Source organism: Cebus imitator, unplaced genomic scaffold (genome assembly GCF_001604975.1).
Source record: "Cebus imitator isolate Cc_AM_T3 unplaced genomic scaffold, Cebus_imitator-1.0 Scaffold123, whole genome shotgun sequence".
Lineage (NCBI taxonomy): Eukaryota > Metazoa > Chordata > Mammalia > Primates > Cebidae > Cebus > Cebus imitator.
The window spans coordinates 3,852,006-3,873,597 of record NW_016107438.1 but is presented as its reverse complement, the minus strand read 5'-3'; the positions used below and the strand labels follow the sequence as shown (position 1 = coordinate 3,873,597).

General features: G+C 44.2%; 1 protein-coding gene across 1 annotated transcript; it reads left to right on the top strand.

The window, feature by feature from the left end:
* The first annotated feature begins 5,753 nt into the window (after positions 1-5,753).
* On the top strand, positions 5,754-20,403 carry ANKRD40 (ankyrin repeat domain 40). Its single transcript, XM_017540168.2, has 5 exons — positions 5,754-6,141; positions 12,361-12,509; positions 13,535-14,020; positions 16,277-16,458; positions 17,531-20,403. Exons 1-5 carry the CDS (start codon positions 6,008-6,010, stop codon positions 17,675-17,677), a joined length of 1,098 nt encoding a protein of 365 aa, XP_017395657.1. The 5' UTR covers positions 5,754-6,007; the 3' UTR covers positions 17,678-20,403.
* Positions 20,404-21,592: the final 1,189 nt, after the last annotated feature.

The window sequence follows — 21,592 nt, the reverse complement described above, 5'->3', positions numbered from 1 at the left end:
AAACTCCGTCTCAAAAAAAAAAAAAAGAAAGAAAGAAAAAAGAAAATGCATTTAATATACCTAGCCTATGGATACAGTTTGGCTCTGTGTCTCCACCCAAATCTGGTCTCAAATTGTAATCCCAGTGTGTCCAGGGAGGAACCTGGTGGGGGGTGATTGGATATGGGAGCAGTTTTCCCCATGCTGTTCTCGGGATAGTGAGTGAGTTCTCACGACATCTGATGGTTTAAAAGTGTGGCCCTTCCCCTTCGCTCTCTCGATCTCTCTCCTGCCACCTTGTAAAGGAGGTGCTTGCTTCTTCTTTGCCTTTGCCAAGATTGTAGGTTTTCTGAGGATTCCCCAGCCATGTGGAACTGTGAGCCAATTAAACCTCTTTATAAATTACTCTGTCTTGGGTAGTTCTTTTTACTTTTTAAGACAAAGTCTTGCTCTGTCACCCAGGCTGGAGTGCAGTGGCACAATCTAGGCTCACTGCAACCTCTGCCTCCCAGGTTCAAGTGATTCTTGTGCCTCAACCTCCCAAGAGTGGCTAGGATTATAGGCTTGTGCCACCACACCCAGCTAATTTTTGTATTTATTTTTTTGTTTGCACACAGAAAACAATTTGGTTCCAATGCATAATTTCTGTATTTTTTAGTAGAGACAGGGTTTCTCCATGTTGGCCAGGCTAGTCCCGAATCCACCTGGCCTCAAGTAATCCACCTGCCTTGGCATCTCAAAGTGCTGAGATTACAGGCATGAGCCACTGTGCCCAGTCATTTTTATAGCAGTGTGAAAACACGCTAATATGCCTATCAAACGTCATAACTTAGTCTAGCCTTAAATGTGCTGAGAACACTTATATCAGCCTACAGTTGGGCAAAATCATCTAACACAAAGCCCGTTTTATAATAAAGTGTTGACTATCTCATATAATGTATTGAATACTGTACTGAAAATGAAACAGAATAGTCATTTGGGTACTTGAGGTAAGGTTTCTACTGAATGTGTATCACTTTTGCACCACTGTAAAGTAAAAAATCCTAACTGGAACCATCACAAATTGGGAACCATCTGTATTCTTCAGTCTGTGGCGGCCTTCTTTTTAAATATTATTTATTTATATATTTTAAGACGGGGTCTTGCTATGTTGCCCAGGCTAGTCTGGAACTCCTGGGCTCAAGGGATCCTTCTGCCTCAGCTTCTTGAGTAGCTGGGATTAACAGAAACAAACCACCATGCCTGGCTGTCTTCTCTCTCTCTCTCTCTCTCTCTCTCTTTTTGATACAGAGTCTTGCTCTGTTGCCTAGGCTGGAGTACAGTGGCATGATCTCAACTCACTGCAACCTCTACCTCCCAAGTTCAAGTGACTCTCATGCCTCAGCCTCCTGACTAGCTGGGATTATAGGTGTGCACCACCACTCCCATATAATTTTTGTATTTTTAGTTAGAGGTATGGTTTCACCATGTTGGCCAGGCTGGTCTCGAACTCCTGACCTCAGGTGAGCCACCTACCTTGGCTTCCCAAGGTGCTGGGATTACAAGCGTGAGCCACCGTGCCTGGCAGCAGCCTTCTCTCAGCACTCACAGACTCTCTCGGGGATCTCTTTTCTATTCCCATGACTTCAGCTAGCACCGTTTGCTGACTGCAAAAATACAATTCACCAGCCCAGATCTCCTTTCTAAATGCAATACCCATGGACATAACGATTTACTGGACATCTCCATTTAAATGAAATTCAGAAAAGAAAGCACAGGCTCAGAAGTTGAACTTGAGTTCAAAGCCTTGCTCCATCACAAGCTACAATGTATGTAGCATTGGGCAAGTTTTTGTTTGTTTTTTTTTTTTTTTTGAGATGGAGTTTCACTCTTGTTGCCCAGGCTGGAGTACAATGACATGATTTCAGTTCACCCAACTTCCACCTCCCACGTTCAAGCAATTCTGCTGCCTCAGCCTCTTGAGAAGCTGGGATTACAGGCATGCGCCACCACACCCAGCTAGTTTTGTATTTTTAGCAGAGACGGGGTTTCTCCGCGTTCGTCAGGCTGGTCTCAAACTCCAGACCTCAGGTGATCCACCTGCCTTGGCCTCCCAAAGTGCTGGGATTACAGGTATGTGTCATGAGTCACCATGCCCAGACATTTTTTTTTTTGAGATGGAGTCTCACTTTGTTGCCCGGGCTAGAGTGCAATGGTGAGATCTTGGCTCACTGCAACCTACACCTCCTGGGTTCAAGTGATTCCCCTGCCTCAGCCTCCTGAGTAACTGGGATTACAGGCACCCACCACCACACCCAGCTGATTTTTTTATTTTTAGTAGAGATGGGGTTTCACCATGTTGGCCAGGCTGGTCTTGAACTCCTGACCACAGGTGATCCACCTGCCTCAGCCTCCCAAAGTGCTGGGATTACTAATCGTGAGACACCGTGCCTGGCCAGCACTGGGACAAGTTAATTACCTCTCTGAGCCTCAGATACTAATGATGGTCCTGTCTTACCAAGGAGTTGTGAGGATTAAATGAGATACTTCACATACAGCACTTCCTACAGTGCCTGGCAATGGGTTGATAGTAGCAGATAGTAAAGAGTAGTAGTAATTAAAAGGTCCTCAGAAAGCTCAAGTCAACAGATTCAAAAGTGAATTCATGACAAACCTCAAACGTTCTCTTCGTCCTTTGTCCCAAATCTCAATAAATTGCACCACCACCAGGCCGGGCGTGGTGGCTCACACCTGTAATCCCAGCACTTTGGGAGGCGGAGATGGGTGGATCACCTGCAGTCAGGGAGATGGGTGGATCACCTGAGGTCAGGAGTTCGAGACCAGCCTGGCCAACATGGTGACATCCCATCTCTACATAAAAAAAAAAAAAAAAAAAGAAAAGAAAAAAATTTAAATCGCACCACCATCTAATCAGCCAGAAATCTGAATGTTATCCTTGTTTCTTGACCACCACTGCCCTCCCATTCTGCCAGGTTAAGTTTCCCTAATGTAAACCTTGTCGTAACCCACCTATGATCCAATGAATGTTTAAGATGTCTAGGCTTTGCACACATCCATTCATTCAATCCATAGAACAATCCCGCAAGGTAGGTGCTACTATTATTCCTATTTCGCAGATGCAGAATTCAAGGCATGGGATAGTTGAGTAATTCATCCAAGATTATATGAGTGGCAAAGCTGGCATACAAACTCAGGCAGTCTGGCATCCATCTCCATGCTAACTACTACTATGCCACATTGTTTCTATTGTAATGCATTGCACGTTGTATTGTTTGCCTTGTCTCCCCTGATAAACTGTTCTTTGAAGTCAAGAACTCTGATTCATTCGAAGCAGCAACCTCAGTGACTAGAACAGTGCCTAGCAAACAGTACATGCTTAATACGCCCAGTGAGTTAGGTAGTACCCTAGAGACAAGACAAAGGAGAGATAAATGGAAGTAGTAACAGAACAACCAGCAGGTTACATTCGGTTATATCGAGGATCAGAGGTTTCGTTTGTGGATAAAGTTTTTTTTGTTTTTTTTTTTTAATCTGAATATAATAAACAGAAGATTGAAATCAGAGTAAGTTGAGGTTGAGTTTAAGAAGGTCTACTAATACTCACTGGTACAACAGTTATGTAGGGTACGCACTATAATCCTTTTAAGGAAAGGACATATAATCCTTTTAAGGAAGTTGACAACCTCTCATAAAGAGAACTCAGAGACCATGGGGTGCAGTCAGGAACAATTTCTTTTTTTTTGAGATGGCGTCTTGCTCTGGTTGCCCAGGCTGGAGTGCAATGACGCGATCTCGGCTTACCGCAACCTCCGCCTCCTGGGTTCAAGCAATTCTCCTGCCTCAGCCTCCCCAGGAGCTGGGATTACAGGCACATGCCACTAATGCCCAGCCAATTTTTGTATTTTTAGTAGAGATGGGGTTTTACCATGTTGGTCAGGTTGGTCTCGAACTCCTGACCTCAGGTGATCCGCCCGCCTTGGCCTCCCAAAGTGCTGGGATTAACAATTTTTTTTAACTGCATTAAAACAAACAACAACAAAAACAGGCTGGTGCAATAACTCACACCTGTAATCCCAGCACTTTGGGAGGCTGAGGTGGGTGGATCACGAGGTCAGGAGTTTAAGACCAGCCTGGCCAACATGGTGATATCCCGTCTCTACTAAAAATACAAAAATTAGTCGGGCATAGTGGTACATGCCTGTAATCCCAGCTGGTCGGAAGGCTGAGGCAGGAGACTTGCTTGAAAATGGAAGGTGGAGGTTGCAGGTGGAGGTCGCACCACTGCACTCCAGCCTGGGCAACAGAGTGAGACTCCATCTCAACAAACAAACAAACAAACAAACAAACCAAATAAACAAGCCACTGCCTACTCCCACATCACTCAAATTGTGAAGGGCTCAATTCCAGTGCCATACATATCAGCTTCAGATGGAGTATCATATTGGATGTAAGAATTAAAATTTAAATTGGGGAGGCCGGGCACGGTGGCTCACGCCTGTAATCTCAGCACTTTGGGAGGCCAAGGTGGGTGGATCACCTGAGGTCAGGAGTTCAAGACCAGCTTGGCCAACATGGTGAAATCCCATCTTAAAAACAAACAAACAAACAAACAAACAAAACTTAAATTGGGGGAACAAATGTGAGCTCAAGCAGGGTTACAATTTGCCTTGGGGGTCAATTTAAGTATGTAGTCAGTTTATATTCAGCACCACCTGCTGTGCACTGCATACTGTGTGAATTACTGAATATACTAAACAGACATTGGTTTACTGTAGCAAGAAAAATGCTTGCTGTGCAGATCCTAGTAGCCCCAAGAGACGGAAATGAAAATTCCATGCCTAAATTTATCCCTTCCTATTTCATCTCTCTTTGTCCAGGCCTTTCTTCCCTTCCACCTCAGGGCTATTTCCTTAATCCTGACCCCATCTGCAAAGTTCCATCCTGTGCCACATCGGAGCATCTCTTCGGGGCACCTGGGCCCAGCAAAACAAGATTTCCTTTTTCTCCCACTGGGTATAAAACAGTGCCAACTGAGGCTCTGAGCCTCATTAGACAGATGGGGCAAGAAGTCAGGCAAAATGTTGTTTACATGTACACAGCAGCTCTGTCGTGAGCACTTGGTACCAGGACACCTCCAAAGCCTCTTCAGTGTTTTCTTTTTTCCTTATATGGCCTTCAGGAAGAGTAACTAATTACAACCTGTAAGCAGTAATTACAGATCATAAACTGTGAGCACAATAAAAATATTTTTCCTGAAAGCCAGGTTAGGAGAAATCCTGTCTAAAATGAGATGTAAAACAACAATTGAAATAAGTATTCGAACTGAATTGTCCCCAAGCACTGTGAAAAGGAAGAAAGCACAGTGTAATCTATCTTTGTAATAATGGGCGTATTATAGTAGGATCGTTTTAAGCCCATTTCCCCATCCTGCTGGGCAAGAATCGGCTCAGATAAGGAAAAGGAGCCAACCAAACTGGGGAAAAAAGAACAACAAAAAACCCCCACATCCCATCAAAAAGAACCCACCGATTATTTTGGATGCCTGGTAAACAACCTGCACCAGAGGATAAGGCTTTTCAGGCTCTCAACGACGCTTTTTTCTCTTTTCATGTGTCTGCCCTCCTCCCTTGAAACTGCGGGGTGGGGAGGTCTAAAAATAGCCAGTGAGTCACGGCAGATAATATTGTGCAGCAGTTACATAAACAGCCAGGCCGGGCGCCGGGGCCCCGGGTCGGAACGGAAAATATCTGGGTCAGGGTTGTCACACTGAATAGGGTCCCCCGGAGCCGGCCTTCGGGAGGTGCGGCCGGGAGGAGGCCTAGGCCTGCAGGCCGAGAGCAGCAGGGGCGGCCCGCGGGAGGGAGCGGAAGTCCCGGGACGGGCGCGGGCGGCTGCGCCAGCTGGGCGGGCGAGCTCTGCGCTCCCTCCCCATGGCCGGGAGCGGACCGCGGCGACGGCGGCGGCGCTGATAGGCCCCGGGCGGGGCGGGGCAGGCGGGCCCGGGCGGGGGCCTGGGGCCGAGGGGAAGATGAGCGCCCTCCTAGAGCAGAAGGAGCAGCAGGAGAGGCTGCGGGAGGCCGCGGCCTTAGGGGACATTCGGGAGGTGCAGAAACTGGTGGAGAGCGGGGTGGATGTGAACTCCCAAAATGAGGTCAACGGCTGGTAAGTGGGGAGCGGGGGAGGCCTAGAGTCAGGGCAGCCGGTCCGAGGCGTGGGGCAGTCAGCCGCGACCTGGGCTCAGCGCTGCCTCTGAACGCCAGGCTATGGCGACACCTGCCACCTCGGGCCTCCGAGATTGTGCCCTCTTGAGGCCAGCCCTGGCCCCCATGCCTCGTGCGGTCAGAAGCGCGTCCTGCCCAAATCCCGGCCCACGTGGTCCACCCGGAGCAGCGCCCACTGGGACCCTGTCGCCCTACCCGCTTCCCCCTGGCCCCCTGGCTCAGTTGGAAGAGCAGTGCTGGAGGCTATGATTCTCAGCTGCTGTGCGCTGGAGCTCACCCCAATTAGAGTGTTGAGTTAATTTGCCGTAGGTGCTTCCGAAGAACACATCTTGCAGAGCTAAAACCATAAGCAACTGAGCATATGCGAATTTTATAAACTAGCACGATTTCCTTAGCCAAGACCAGGAAAAAAAAAAAGAAACATTTGAATCACCATTCTGCTTCTCCATGGTTTCAGTGCAACCGATTTGCTGCTGCTGCTGCCTACAGTTGCCTGTTTGAGGGAAGGCTCATTTGTTTATCCTATTAAGTATTTTGCTTTATTTTCTTTCTTTTTCTTCTCTTTATTTTGAGACAGGGTCTTGCTCTGTCGCCTAGGTTGGAGTGCGGTGGCACGATCTTGGCTCACTGCAACCTCCACCTCCCCGGCTCAGGTGATCCTCCTGCCTCAGCCTCCCAAGTAGCTGGGAATACTGGCCAGTGTCACCAGCTAATTTTTTTTTTTTTTTTTTTTTTGGTATTTTTAGTAGGGATGGGGCCAGAAACTCCTGGCCTCAAGTGATCCGCCCACCTTGGACTCCCAGAGTGCTGGGATTACAGGTGTGAGCCTACCATACCCAGCCTCTTTTCTTATTACAATTTCAAATACAACATGTCATCCCAGGCTTTAGATGTGTGCCTGCAGATTGAATTCTCCCCAGTTAAATAAGGAGTCTTATCATAAGATATTGTTGGTGGTCAAAACTTAAAGTTACTGAGTGTGGTATTATTCCACACTCTTCATTTAAAATTTAAAATTTTGATTCAAGTAATGCTTAGCCAGAATATTTTGCTAGCTTAAAGTGAATTTATATATATATTTTTAAGCGGAATCATCCATTTTGGAACTGAAAGGGACAGTGCAGATAAGCTCAACCCCAGAGAATAACTTGCCCTAGGCCACATCACTATTAATATGATAGAACCGGAACAAAATTCTCTCAAAAGTCTATCTACCTGGGCGAAGCGTGGTGGCTCTTGCCTGTAATCCCAGCACTTTGGGAGGCTGAGGCAGGCGGATCACGAGATCAGGAGATCGAGACCATCCTGGCCAAGATGGTGAAACCCCATCTCTACTAAAAATATAAAAATTAGCTGGGTGTGGTGGCATGTGCCTGTAATCCCAGCTACTTGGGAGGTTGAGGCAGGAGAATCACTTTGAACCCGGGAGTTGGAGCTTGGAGTGAGCCGAGATCTTGCCACTGCACTCCAGCCTGGCGACAGAGCGAGACTCTGTCTCAAAAAAAAAAAAAGTCTGTCTACCTGGTGGGACATGGTGACTCACGCCTGTTATCCCAGCACTTTGGGAGGCTAAGACAGGAGGATCACTGGAGCCCAGAAGTTTGAGACCAGTCTGGGCAACATAGCAAGACCCCAGTCTACAAAAAGAAAAAAACCTGTCCAACTAATTTCCCTAAAGAAAACAGCCTGGATAGCTGTCCAGAAAGCCAAGAAACAGTGGATACAAGCTTTTCTGTTTTGTTTACAGGTCTTTGCAGACTTGCTGTTGTGTATGTACCTTTTCTGTGCATTGCTCTGGTACAAAGCTGTGAATTACCGTTTTGGCACTGGGAGGCAGTGTTGTGTAGAAGGAGCCTGGTCTTTCCTGCGGGTTCTTCTCCATTCCTGCCTAGCTATGGGGCTTTGCCCAAGTTGCTTAATTTTCTACTTATTCCAGAAGAGTATTGTCAGCATTTAATGGGATGAAGCATAAAATAAATAGCTAACATTTACTGAACTTGCTTTGTAGCAGAGATGGGGTTCTAAGTGATGTACCTGTGTTAGCTCGTTCACAACTACTTGGGGACGTAGTTACTGTTCTCTCCATTTACAGATGAAAAAACTGAGGCCCAGAAAGATTAAGTTATTTCTTCACTTTGCGCAATGCCCCTTCCCAAGATCATAGGATTGACAATAACTAGTGGAGCCAGAAAAAGAACCTGGCATCTGACTCCAGACTCTACCCTCCTAAATACAATGTCTGCCCCATAGCAGGTGTTTCGTAAATATCATGTGACGCTGAGGTAGCCTGAAGAGGCTTCGTGTGTGTGTGTGTGTGTGTGTGTGTGTGTGTGTGTGTGTGTGTGTATTTTTATTTTTTTTGAGACAGAGTTTTGCTCTTGTTGCCCAAGCTGGAGTGCAATGGCACAATCTCGGCTCACAGCAACCTCTGCCTCCCAGGTTCAAGCAGTTCTGCGTCAGCCTTTTGAGTAGCTGGAATTAGAGCTGTGCGCCACCATGCCCGGCTAATTTTTTGTATTTTTAGTAGAAACGGGGTTTCACCATGTTAGCCAGCCTGGTCTCAAACTCCTGACCTCAGGTGATCTGCCCACCTTGGCCTCCCAAAGTGCTGGGATCATAAGTGTGAGCCACTGCCTCAGCCTCTTACAGATTTAATTGGGAGAAGCGTCTAATAGGCCCTTCAAACTCAACATGTCCAAGATTGAATTCCAAGTTTCCCCTCATCCCTCTACCACCTCAAGCCTGCTCCTCTGAGTTCTCTTCAGCCTCTCAGGGGTGCTCAGGCCAGAACCCTTGGCGTTCTGCTTGCCTTCTGTCTTTCACAGCTGACATCCAGTCAGCCAATGTTGTGAGTTCCACCTTCAGATACAGTCAGAATCTGATTACTTCTTACTACAGCTCTGGTACAAAGCCACCATTGTTTCTCTTACCTGAATTATTGCAGTAGCCTTCTAACTAGTCTCCTTGCTCTTAAGATTATATCACAGTCTTCTTAATTAACACAGTGGTCAGAGGGATCCTGACTTAAAACATAAGTCAGATCATTTCCCTCTGCTCATAAATGGCTCCTGTATCAGTAGAAGCCTACAGGGTCCTACAATTTGTACTCCCTGTCCCCACATCTTCCCTCCTTACCTGTGTGCTCATCTCATGGGATTTGCCCTTCTGCTTACCTTTTTCCCCTGGGCTCCTTGCTTTCCCAGGAATACCAGACACAGTCCTGATTCAAGATCTTTGCATTTTGTCTTCTTACTCTCCTAAATGCCTTCCCTCCAGATGTCACATGGTTTGCTCCCTCATGACCTTCAGATTTTAGTTTAGATGTCACCTTCTTGGCAAGGCTTTTCCTGGCCCCTCAATTTAAAATTGCACAATGCCCCTCTCCACCTCTTGCATTCCCTAACGCCTTTCCTACTTTACTGTTGCTGTCACACTTCATCACCACCTAGCGTACTGCATGCTTTGCTTATTTATTTGCTGATAACTGTTTCCTCTTCTGTAAAATTGGGGGAATGTTGACAGTAGTATTTACCTCATGGGCTGTTTAGAGGATTAAATAAGTTAATACATGTAATGCCTTTAGAACAGTGTCCAACATGTAAAGCATACCTGTGTTAGCTATTGTTGTTACTATGAAGCAATGTGCTGGGTAATGGAATATAAGGTTACCCCCAAAAAACTTACACTTTTGCATTGAAAAGCAGAATGGTGACTGCTTTCAATCCTTAGTTGCTTAGTAACCATAATTTCAGCACCAATGAGTGATGCCCAGTTGATGAATGACACCCAGTGCCTCAGGTCTGAAATAGTTTCTGACACTAATAAGATATTCTGACTGCAAATGTAAAGCTTAAGGAGTTGAAGTTCAAAGATAGAGTAATTTATCAGTTAGATTGATTACTAATCATTCTGCCACATCAGTTGTAAATCAAGTGTCATGCATGACCCTTGGTTTTAAGGACCAAGGATAATGCTTCATGAAGAACTTGAAAATATTACCTGGCTGCTGCGGCTCTGAGTTATGGCTGCCCAGAGCCACAGAGCTGTGGACTGTAAATGATGATCACTAAGGTACAGGCTGTGGGGGCCATGCCATGTTGACCTAACACTGCTTTACATGGTGATAGTTTAGCAAGTTGGTTTGTCCCAGAGTCTCTCAGATCCACTGGCAGTAAATTACTTCCTTTACTCTCAAGCCATGAACAAGTGATCTATTACTACCAAGTGAGCATTTTATTTCCAAAAGGGAGCATCTTTTTCACATCCTGCTTCATTCATCCTCCTTCAACCATTATAATAGTTCACTTTTTAAGCCTGTGCCACAGACATCCACACACAAACACACTCAAAGTTGCAATTTGGCCAGAATCAAGGATAGATTGGATTCTTCTACTTCAAGCAAGGTCCACCTTATCCTTAGTTTACTTATGCAGTAATTTTTTTTTTTTTGAGGTGGAGTCTTGCTCTGTTGCCCAGGCTGGAGTGCAGTGGTATAATCTCAGCTCACTGTAACCTCTGCCTCCTGGGTTCAAGCAGTTCTCCTGCCTTAGCCTCGTAAGTAGCTGGAATTACAGACGTGCACCATCACGCTAATTTTTGTATTTTTAGTAGAGACAGGTTTCACCCTATCAGCCAGGCTGGTCTTGAACTGCTGACCTCAAGTTATCCACCTGCCTCAGCCTCCCAAAGTGTTGGGATTATAGGCGTGAGCCACTGTGCCTGGCGCATTTAGGAAATATGAATTAAGCATGTATATGTGCCAAGCAAATACATTCTTGCCTTCAGGGAAGACTCTTTTCTCCCAAACTTAAAAAGATTCTTATTTTTCCCAAATTAGCAATAATTATGTCATTGCATCATGGAGTACACCTTAAAGGAACCTGGATAATCTAATTCTAATGAACCATAGTGTAGAATATCACTCTGAGACATTAATGGAATTACTCCCAGCCAGCCAGACCTGCTAACTTTCTGTAAGTTACTAATGTTAAGCCATTAGTAAGTAAGCAAATCAGCTTTTTCCTGGAACTATATAAGCTTTCCAGATAATTATACTTCCCAGGTTAGTGACCTAACCTTCACTACTGAACATATGTTCTAATTTTCATTTCTGTATTTGGCTGTAAGAGCTCTGAAGATATTTATCTCAGTTCAATTATAGATTTGGTGAAAGAAGACATTTCAAAACACAGGGGGAAAAGTATTTTCCTTCCATAATATGCATTCAGCTTTGGCACCTAGGGATGGATTTAGTTGCTCTGAATCTTTCATTTCTGTTAAGATGGAGTTTTTGCTGGCGTGCTAATTATGTTTCTGTACAGTATTAAAATAGTAGCCCTTCAGTGTGTGCAGAATTGCTTCCTCTGTGTACAATTTTGAGTGATTAGTTTTACTTAAATGAGTTTGATATGTTAGAGCCTATTGAAGAATTTTGGATGTTGATGTATGTTTTTTAGATACCTTAGGAATTAAAGTATGTGTGCAGTGCCGTATGTTTACGCAGATGAGGATATGTTTGTAGCCTTCTGGAGAGAACTAGAGAAGCCAGCCTTTTAAAAATGGAAATTTGGAAATCTTTTGTGTGTGTTAAGTAAAGAAAAGGAGGAAAAAGAAAGTGAGCAACTGGGATTCAGACAGGAATATCTGCTGTCATAATAATAACTTAAGTGACAGAGCAAGCTGCAGATGGGAGATGGTTATTAGCCTGATCATATTGAACCTTCAGGTGGCATATGAAGTGAGTTTCCATAGTCCCTGAAAAGGAGTATAAGGAGTATAGCAATATAAAAATATGTTTCAAAGAGACTGAGGTGATCTCATGAGTGATATTGATAGAGTAATACTCTACAGTATCACTGGAGTATTACTCTATCAATATAGAGTAATAGCCAGCCAGTGAGCTTACCTTCTGGAGGCCATTGAAATGAAAACTCCTAGGATAAGTTAGTTTTCCCAAGACGCCAGAAATGAAATTTAAAAACAAAATATAAGCATATTAAATATTTTGATCATCTGCTTTGTGAAAAGTTGAGATTACCAGCCCGGTTACCTGGTTCTAGCTGAACTCTTAACAGGCTTATATATGTTATTTACTAATGTTTAGAATGTGAAATCCCAAATCACCTCTCCTCTTTTTAAATCATTCTTTTCTTTGGGACAGGACTTGTTTACACTGGGCATGCAAACGCAACCATGGTCAGGTAGTCTCTTACCTGCTAAAATCAGGAGCTGACAAAGAAATTCTTACCACAAAAGGAGAAATGCCGGTTCAGTTAACATCAAGGAGAGAAATCAGGAAGATTATGGGAGGTGAGTCTGTGTTTTGGGGGAGCTTTTGATTTCGTCAGACGCATTTAAGATTTGCGATATTAATGGCTGCATTCTTAATACTGGTCAAACAATTTTCTTTTTCTTTTTTTTTTTTTTTTTTTTTTTTTTTTTTTGAGACGGAATTTCGCTCTTGTTACCCAGGCTGGAGTGCAATGGCACGATCTTGGCTCACTGCAACCTCCGCCTCCTGGGTTCAGGCAATTCTCCTGCCTCAGCCTCCTGAGTAGCTGGGATTACAGGCACACGCCACCATGCCCAGCTAATTTTTTGTATTTTTAGTGGAGACGGGGTTTCACCATGTTGACCAGGATGGTCTCGATCTCTTGACCTCGTGATCCACCCGCCTCGGCCTCCCAAAGTGCTGGGATTACAGGCTTGAGCCACCGCGCCCGGCCAACAATTTTCTATTTCTAAAAGCAAATTACTGTGCCAAGATAGTAATTCCAGGTTGTTTCTGAGGAGGTCAGCATTGTAAGGTTTTTAAAATTATTTGTAAAATTTAAGATAATGAGAAAAATGATAATCATAAACCTAATGAAATATTATTATTATTATTATTATTATTATTTTTGAGACAGAGTTTCGCTCTTGTTACCCAGGCTGGAGTGCAATGGCGCGATCTTGGCTCACTGCAACCTCCGCCTCCTGGGTTCAGGCAATTCTTCTGCCTCAGCCTCCTGAGTAGCTGGGATTACAGGCACGCGCCACCCTGCCCAGCTAATTTTTTGTATTTTTAGTGGAGACGGGGTTTCACCATGTTGACCAGGATGGTCTCGATCTCTTGACCTCGTGATCCACCCGCCTCGGCCTCCCAAAGTGCTGGGATTACAGGCGTGAGCCACCGCGCCCGGCCTTGAAATATTATTTTTTTCTTCTGACCTGAAGAGGCAATAAACACTGACCAAAATATTTGTCATGTACCAAAAGACACTACTTCCGAAAGACACCTTTCTTTTGATAATTTTCAAAGGGCTGTGTAAATGTTCTGTTTTCTTCTTTTTAAGTGGAAGAAGATGATGACGATGATGACAACCTTCCCCAGCTGAAGAAGGAGTCAGAACTGCCCTTTATTCCCAACTATTTGGCTAACCCAGCCTTCCCTTTTATCTACACACCCACAGCAGAGGACTCAGCCCAGATGCAGAATGGGGGCCCCTCCACACCTCCTGCATCACCCCCTGCAAATGGCTCACCTCCACTGCTTCCCCCTGGGGAACCTCCCCTGTTAGGGGCATTTCCCCGGGACCATAATTCTTTGGCTCTAGTTCAGAATGGTGATGTGTCTGCCCCCTCTGCCATACTCAGAACACCAGAAAGCACAAAACCAGGTCCTGTTTGTCAGCCACCAGTGAGTCAGAGCCGCTCCCTGTTTTCTTCTGTCCCGTCCAAGCCACCAGTGTCTCTGGAGTCTCAAAATGGGACATATGCAGGACCAGCGCCAGCATTCCAGCCATTTTTCTTCACTGGAGCATTTCCATTTAATATGCAAGGTAACCCCTCATCAGCAAACAGCCTCTGCAACAGGGGAGTTGGCGTCCAGAGGGGTGGGATTTAATTAGGATTTTTTGGGTATAATTACAAACTTACAGAAAAGTTACATGGCTAGTATAAGGAACTCCCTTTACTTAGATTCACAAATTAGCTTTTGCCCTTTTACCCTGATATACTTCAGTATTCTTTCCATTATAATATCTTTCCTAAAAACAATGATATTCTCTTTTTTTTCTTTTCTTTTTTTTTTTTTTTTGAGATGTAGTTTCACCCTGTCACCAAGGCTGGAGTGCTGGAGTGCAGTGGTACAATTTTGCCTCACTGCAACCTCTGCCTCCTGGGTTCAGGCGATCCTTCTACCTCAGCCTGCCAAGTAGCTGAGATGACAGAAGCGTACCACCATACCGGCTAATTTTTTTTAATATTTTTAGTAGAGATGGGGTTTCACCATGTTGGCCAGGCTGATCTCAAACTCCTGACCTTAAGTGATCTGCCTGCCTCGGCCTCCCAAAGTGCTGGGATTATAGGCATGAACCACCACATACAGCCAGATATTTTCTTATATAACTACAGTACAAATGATCAAATTTGAGAAATGTAGCCTTGAGGTAATGCTGTTCTGCAATCTGTAGTCCATGTTTAAACTTTGTTAGTTGTCCCAACCAGTGCCTTTTGTATTCCCTTATCTACTATATGTACTGTCGGTACTATTGATATTTATCTGTACTATCTACTCCGCTGCCCCCTGCCCCCTGCCCAGGATCACACATTGCACATAGTTATCGTGTCATTTAGTTTCCTTTAATCTGGAATCTTCACCCTTTATCATTTTTTATCTTGATCTTTTTGAAGAGTCCAGGCCAATTATTTTTGTGGAATATGATTTTCTTAATTCTATCTCTACTTATTAGTTGGTATTTTACTGTAAAGAAGGGCTTTCCCTTCTCCTTCATTAATATCAGTATTGACTCGTAGATTCTTACGTTATTTAATGGGTTATAACGTGTTACTATCATTTTTTAAATATTCAAATTATCCTAGGTGTGGCCAGTGGGAGCCCCTTCAGGCTAGTTCTGCTTCCTATAGATATGCCTACCCTTTTATAAAAAAATGTATTTTATCACTTTTTGACACATCTTTATTGTTCTTGCAGTGCTGCCTTACTTTCTGGTGCAGCAAGGCGTTCCAGGCTCATAGCAGAACTTTTCCTGCTCAACCCTGGAATCAGTCATTTATCCAGGGAGCCCTGGTTCTTTTTGGTAGAGAATGGTATTTAGAACACACAGCAAACTTGCCTCTTACTTGGGCCCACCAAGAATGGTATTTAGCACCAGGATGTGGGCACTAGGTGTCCTCGTTGCTACAGGTATATCATTTCTTCAAGGCCTGCTGAGAGGACAGAGCCAGGAAAGATATCTGTCTTTCTATATGTATATCTTTTTGAGAATATTAAAAACCGCAAGTTCATCCTGATTCTTCCAGTTCCAATCAAACACCATAGGTACAACTAGTCTTACTTTTCCTTTTTCCCTGTTTTTGAGGAGTTACTACTATAGGTGCTAACGGTGACCTGGAGTGCCATAGGGAATTTATATACAGGGAACAAAGCAGAACTGCCAAATGTACATGGGTGCTTAACTCGGGCTGTCTTGGCAGCCAGGTTCAGAATAAAGGAGCAGATTGCTTAGATCCCAGACTTATGAATAATGAGCCAAGACGCCCTTCCTTATGAGGGTGTGCTACATTCAAATCAAGTTATTCTTTCGTTTTTATTAGTGGCTTGTCATTTGGCTCTTTTACTGTCTTTTCTGTAAGGAGTTTCATATTTGATAAATAACTTTAAGTTCCAGGGTAACTCACATCTTGCCCATGCCTTCTTTCCAACCTTCTTCCCCTTCCCCTGTTCATGTATAGTTTGATATCCAAACCGGTTCTTAAGTCTTTGGCTCCTTAGCTCCAGTGGCAGAAGTAAATTGTCCTTCTACGTAGTTGGAATAGCTGCCCCTGCCTTGCTCTTACTTTGTGAACCATAGCCTCAGAAGTACAGACGACAATGCAGGAAACTGCCCCAGCAGAGCCAGAACTGGGCCTGAGCAAACCCTGCTGGCTGCACTTGGTTTTCCCACCAAACAGGTCTGTTAATCATGCACACATCTTTGGCATGATTAAGTGTAAACATCTTCTGGAAAAGATCTTAAACAACATGGGCTATGCTGTGCCAGAACTATTCATTAACATTTCTCCTTTTCTTCTAGAGCTGGTACTGAAGGTGAGAATTCAGAACCCATCTCTTCGAGAAAATGATTTCATTGAAATTGAACTGGACCGACAGGAGCTCACCTACCAAGAGTTGCTCAGAGTATGTTGCTGTGAGCTGGGTGTTAATCCAGATCAAGTGGAGAAGATTAGAAAGTTACCCAATACTCTGTTAAGAAAGGTAAGAAAAGTCTGTTAAGCATGAATGGCTGCTTTTTTGCATTTGGAAAATACCTAGCTCTCTCCTTGGTTATATGAGTCATAGTTGAAGGAATAAACAGAGAATAGAAAGTGATTTTCTAAATGTAATCATTTCCTTCTACTGAGTCCATAGGACACTGGCTTTTTTTAGGCAAGTCAAGTGAGCAGTAGAGTGGAGAAGGAACAAAGAAATCTGTAACTGGTGTTTGGCTCAGTACTGTCTTACAAACTAGTTGTAAACACCATTGCATTCAGACCAGCCAACACTGGCATTTTGGAATTTGATACCAGAGAGAATTTTCTGAATTATCATTCACGTGTTCCTATTTTCAGTTTCTGTAGTGATCTGTCAGGATTAACTTAGTGCACTACTAGGTGAGCCTTGTGTTTTACAAGTGAAGAACCAAGTTAAATTACGGAGCAAATCCACATAGATGCACATGCGGTCTTCCGTGCATCTCTGGGTTTTTTGAACATCAGGCTTCTTAGGACATCTGGGGAAGTGATCTTTGCATTGCCTCTCCCTTTGAGGTATGTGCTCATGCTGTAGCAGCTACTGAGCTGTTTTTTTTTTTTTTGAGACAGAGTCTCACTCTGTTGCTCAGGTTGGAGTGAGTGGTGTGATCTTGGCTCACTGCAACCTCCACATCCCAGGTTCAAGCCATTCTTCTGCCTCAGTCTCCCGAGTAGCTGGGACTGCAGGCGCACACCACCATGCGTGGATAATTTTTGTATTTTTAGTAGAGAGAGGGTTTCACCATATTGGCCAGGCTGGTCTCGAACTCCTGAGTTAGAGATGAGGAGTGTTGGGATTGCAGGCCTGAGCCACTGTGCCCAGCCTGCTGAGCTGTTTTTAAGGGCCTCCACTTTCCAACCCACCTCATCCTGGGGCCTTAGTTACACTATCACTGACTTAGCCTGCCACAGGGATTTTTTTTCTTCTTTTTTCTTCTAGGTTTTGAAATGAGCCAAGACACTGGTATCAATACAGTGCACCAAACATAGGTAGACAGGTGGCTCCTGTTAATCTGTTTAACGTATTTTTGTTTTAGGACAAGGATGTTGCTCGACTCCAAGATTTCCAGGAGCTGGAACTGGTTCTGATGATAAGTGAAAACAATTTTCTGTTCAGGAATGCTGCATCCACACTGACTGAAAGGCCTTGCTATAACAGGAGAGCTTCAAAACTGACTTACTAATGCAGCAGGGACTTTTATCACTGAGTATTATGACAGTGTGCATCACCTCTGGGCCAAGGACAAGCCATTGATCTAAATGCCTCGGATGCCCAGGAGGGCCTCTGGTGCCACTGCGTAGTGTATACTAACATCGTTCTGCCAAGGTAGGAAGCCCCTGACCCCCAAGCAGCGGTGCCACTCTTCCAAGCCTCTTGGTGCACAATAAACCTATTGCTTGAAGCTTTGAACAGCTGAGAAGTGGTCTGGAGAGGCAGAAGCTGAAGGTTCTATATCCAGTGTGTTTTATGTACAGAACGTAAGAGAGTTGTCTAAGCAGAAGCTGAGAGAGAGCGGAGCCTATTTCTGGCCACTCCTGTTGACAGTGCACCTGAAGGGCCGGGATGCGCTTTTCTTGGTGTTGCATGCTCACAACTCTCCTGACATTGTGAACTGATGAGAGAAAACTGGGGAAAGCACAGGTACTGGACAGATGAATTCTAGTGTGACTTGTGACTGTGAGGTTTCCTAGGACATATTTATAAATGTTACTCAGGTTAAAAGTATTTAAGAATACAGTTACCTAATTGTAAATATGCTGTTAACCAAAAGAGCTTTCCCTCCCCCACTTTTTCCTTTGTAAACATTCACGACTGCTTCTCTGTCTCTGGAGTCATCTCTGCATCAACTCCCCTTTGTGGTCGCTAGAGGGCTCTCTGATGCCTTCTAAAAGAGAAACTGCTTTTTTCCCTGCCCCCTGAAGAGACAGGGTCTCACTATGTGGCCCAGGCTGGTCTCAAACTCCTGGCCGCAAGTGATCCTCTTGCCCTTGGCCTCCCAAAATGCTGGGAATACAGATGTGAGCACTGCACCCAGCCCACTTTTTTTACTCTGAAGCAATTCCAGTCGTCTGTGTGTAACTGCATCTTATGAGAAGAGCACAAATATTGCTGTTCCATGGTCTCCACTTTCATTTTCCACCACAAATGAAAAGCAATTTTTGAGACTGAATCTGTTGCTATTTTAAAGGTTATTGTGGGAAACCGAGCTAAAGGAGTTAGCATCTTTATTTTTGTATCAAAGATAAAGGTTATTTTGAAATTATTAGGATTTTTACACAATTCTGAAATCTGTTGCTTTTATAAACAAATTGTTTGAACTTACTGATCCCCGCACTACCACCACCAATTCACTTGACAAAGCCAGTATGAGTCTACCAGACTGTTCTGAAAAACAGAAACAAACACCGGATTAAACTCTTGAGTATGGCATAGGAATTTTTTAAAAGAATGCATTCAAGGATTCTTTTCCTTTCCTTCAGTGTCATTAATGTTAAAAGAAAAGTCACTGTTTTGTTGAAACAAACAGCTTAACTTCAGAAATAAGAACTAGCACACTTAGACAAACAGGAGAGCAGGGGTTCAAAGCCAGCTGTTGAAGAGCATCCCTGCTGTCTTAAGCAGCTTTTTCCCCATAGTGCCTATAGTTTCTAAAGAAACTCAACTTCCTAACTGTGTTAACTTAATTTTATTAGAACACTACAGTTGAGTGAGAACGTGCAGAAGATGTCAACGGAAGAAAATGTTGTGCTAAGATAATGGCCTCCTGCTGCTGCCTAAATGCTGAAAGGAGGTTGAGATGTTTCTCGAGGCTAACTTCATGAAATCACTGTTGAGTGACTTAATTGTATCCCACCAATTACTGCTGGTGACTTACTCTTGTACAGTGTTTGCATAGCAGAGTGAAGGTTACTTATTACCCTCTTTCTCTCAAGTGCTTTAAAGAAGAAACCTCATGTTTCTTTTTTTTCTTTTTGAGATGGAGTCTCACTCTTTTGCCCAGGGTGAAGTGCAAGTGGCATGATCTTGGCCCACTGAAACCTCCACTACCGGGTTCAAGCGATTCTCCTGCCTCAGCCTTCTCAGTAGCTGGGATTACAAGCATGTACCACCATGCCCAGCTAATTTCTGTATTTTTAGTAGAGACGAGGTTTCACCATGTTGGCCAGGCTGGTCTTGAACTCTCGGCCGCAAGCAATCCGCCTGCCTCGGCCTCCCAAAGTGCTGGGATTATGGGCGTGAGCCACTGTGCCCAGCCCCTCTCTTGTGTTTCAACCAATTGAAAGCAATTTTAACTAGATGTAGTAACCTTTTTTTTTTTTTTTTTTTTTTTTGCTTCTAAAAAAGTTACCGTTTACTGATAAAGTTAGGTCTGGCTCTATCCTAGAGGAAATAAATTCAGTATTAATTCATGTCTAAATTACTTGGGTTAAAAGTCTTTCAGCCGTCCAGATTAATTAAAGTGGAACAGTGGAGGCCCCTGGCTGGGAGATGGCCTACAGAGGAGCAGCTGTGGGGAATGTTCTGAGCTTAGAGACAGAGGTGACTTGGTGTCTCTGGTGAGAGGTGGGTCTGATGTGGCTCTGCCCTATGCTGGTCTCTCCTTTATAAAATCCTCTATGGTCAGCTGACTCCTGCATATCACAGTGGAATAAGACTGCACAGTTGCTGGTAGGTGAGTTTAAAGTCTTAATCTATGCATTCAGAGAAATATTTTTATATGCTTTGTGTAATTTATAACAAGGATTTTTTTTTAGCTTTGTTAACTGTGAATTCACCCCTCCTTCCCCACTGCATATTTAAAGCATGTGTTCACACTGTGTGTAAACATTCACGGAAGATTTTCTCTTTGTGCATTGCTGACTGTTCAAACATAACAAGTATTATTAAAATTAAATATTAACTGACCAATCCTGTACACCTTCATTTTGGCTTCCTAAACAGCACTACAGTTCTAATCATAGGGGGTTCAAATTGTTGGACAGTCCCATAGACCAGACGCCCTGGAGGAAGATGAGAAGGGCCCTCTGTCCACCTGAGCCTCCTCCATCCCCGCTCATACCCTGTCAGTAGCACCTGGAGATGGATATTTTGTGTGGCGTCTTTCCTTCCAGTTCACAGCAGTCAGCTTCATTTCCCAGGAGTAGCTGAGCCAGTTAGATGGAGGTCATCCCCTATTAACCTCATGTTTTGATTATCCTATTTACTTTACCCAACTGAGCCTCTCCTTTGGGTTGTCAGCACCTGTCAGGGCCTCAACAAGCTCAGAAGAAAACTCCCAAGACAGGAGAGGAAACACAGCCTTATACTTCCAGATCTTTAGCTGAGAAGGATGCTGAATGAGTTTGCTTTTCTGTTGGTTCAGGCCAGCTAGCACCTCACAAAGCAGACGTCAAGGCAAATTGGCCTAATAAATCAGAGAGCATAACAGAGACCTTTTCTTAGCACCAAGGAGAGGCAGAATAATTTGGGCATTTGTGCTTTCATACTTGCTTTATCACAAGGATGGAAGTCATCTTCCTTATACTCATAAACATCCTGGGCAGAAACAGCCTGCCAAAAAAATGCGATTAACCTTTAACAAATAGTCCTGCAGCACAGGCTGACCCAGAGCATATAGAAAAGCCCAATCAAAGAAGCCACCTCCATCCATATCTACTGCAAACCATTTAGGGTTGGGGAAAAAACCAGCATCACCCACAACCACTCACATCATACCAAGACAAAGATACAGGAAATGAGAGTGAGACAGAGGAGACCAGAACACTTAGGAACAAGGAGAAGAGACCCATTCCAAATAGGCCTTTGCCAGGTGGACTCTGACCTGCAGAAAATAAACTCTTTGTTGTCTTGCTCAAGAAAACAAACTTAATTCACCCCTCACATCTTATCTGCCAGCCTGGGACTGTGGGTGGCTTCTCTCTGCGCAAGAGGTAGCCTCTCGGCTTCTTTGTGCTCACACATTCAGCTTTGGCTAGATTGAGGAAAATGAATTACTTGGAGGCCTCACTGGTTATGAGAACTGTCTGGAATAGACTTTAAAATGAGCAAGGAAATAAAGCAGCATGCCCTTCTTAGTCCCTAGAGAGGGACTAAGGCA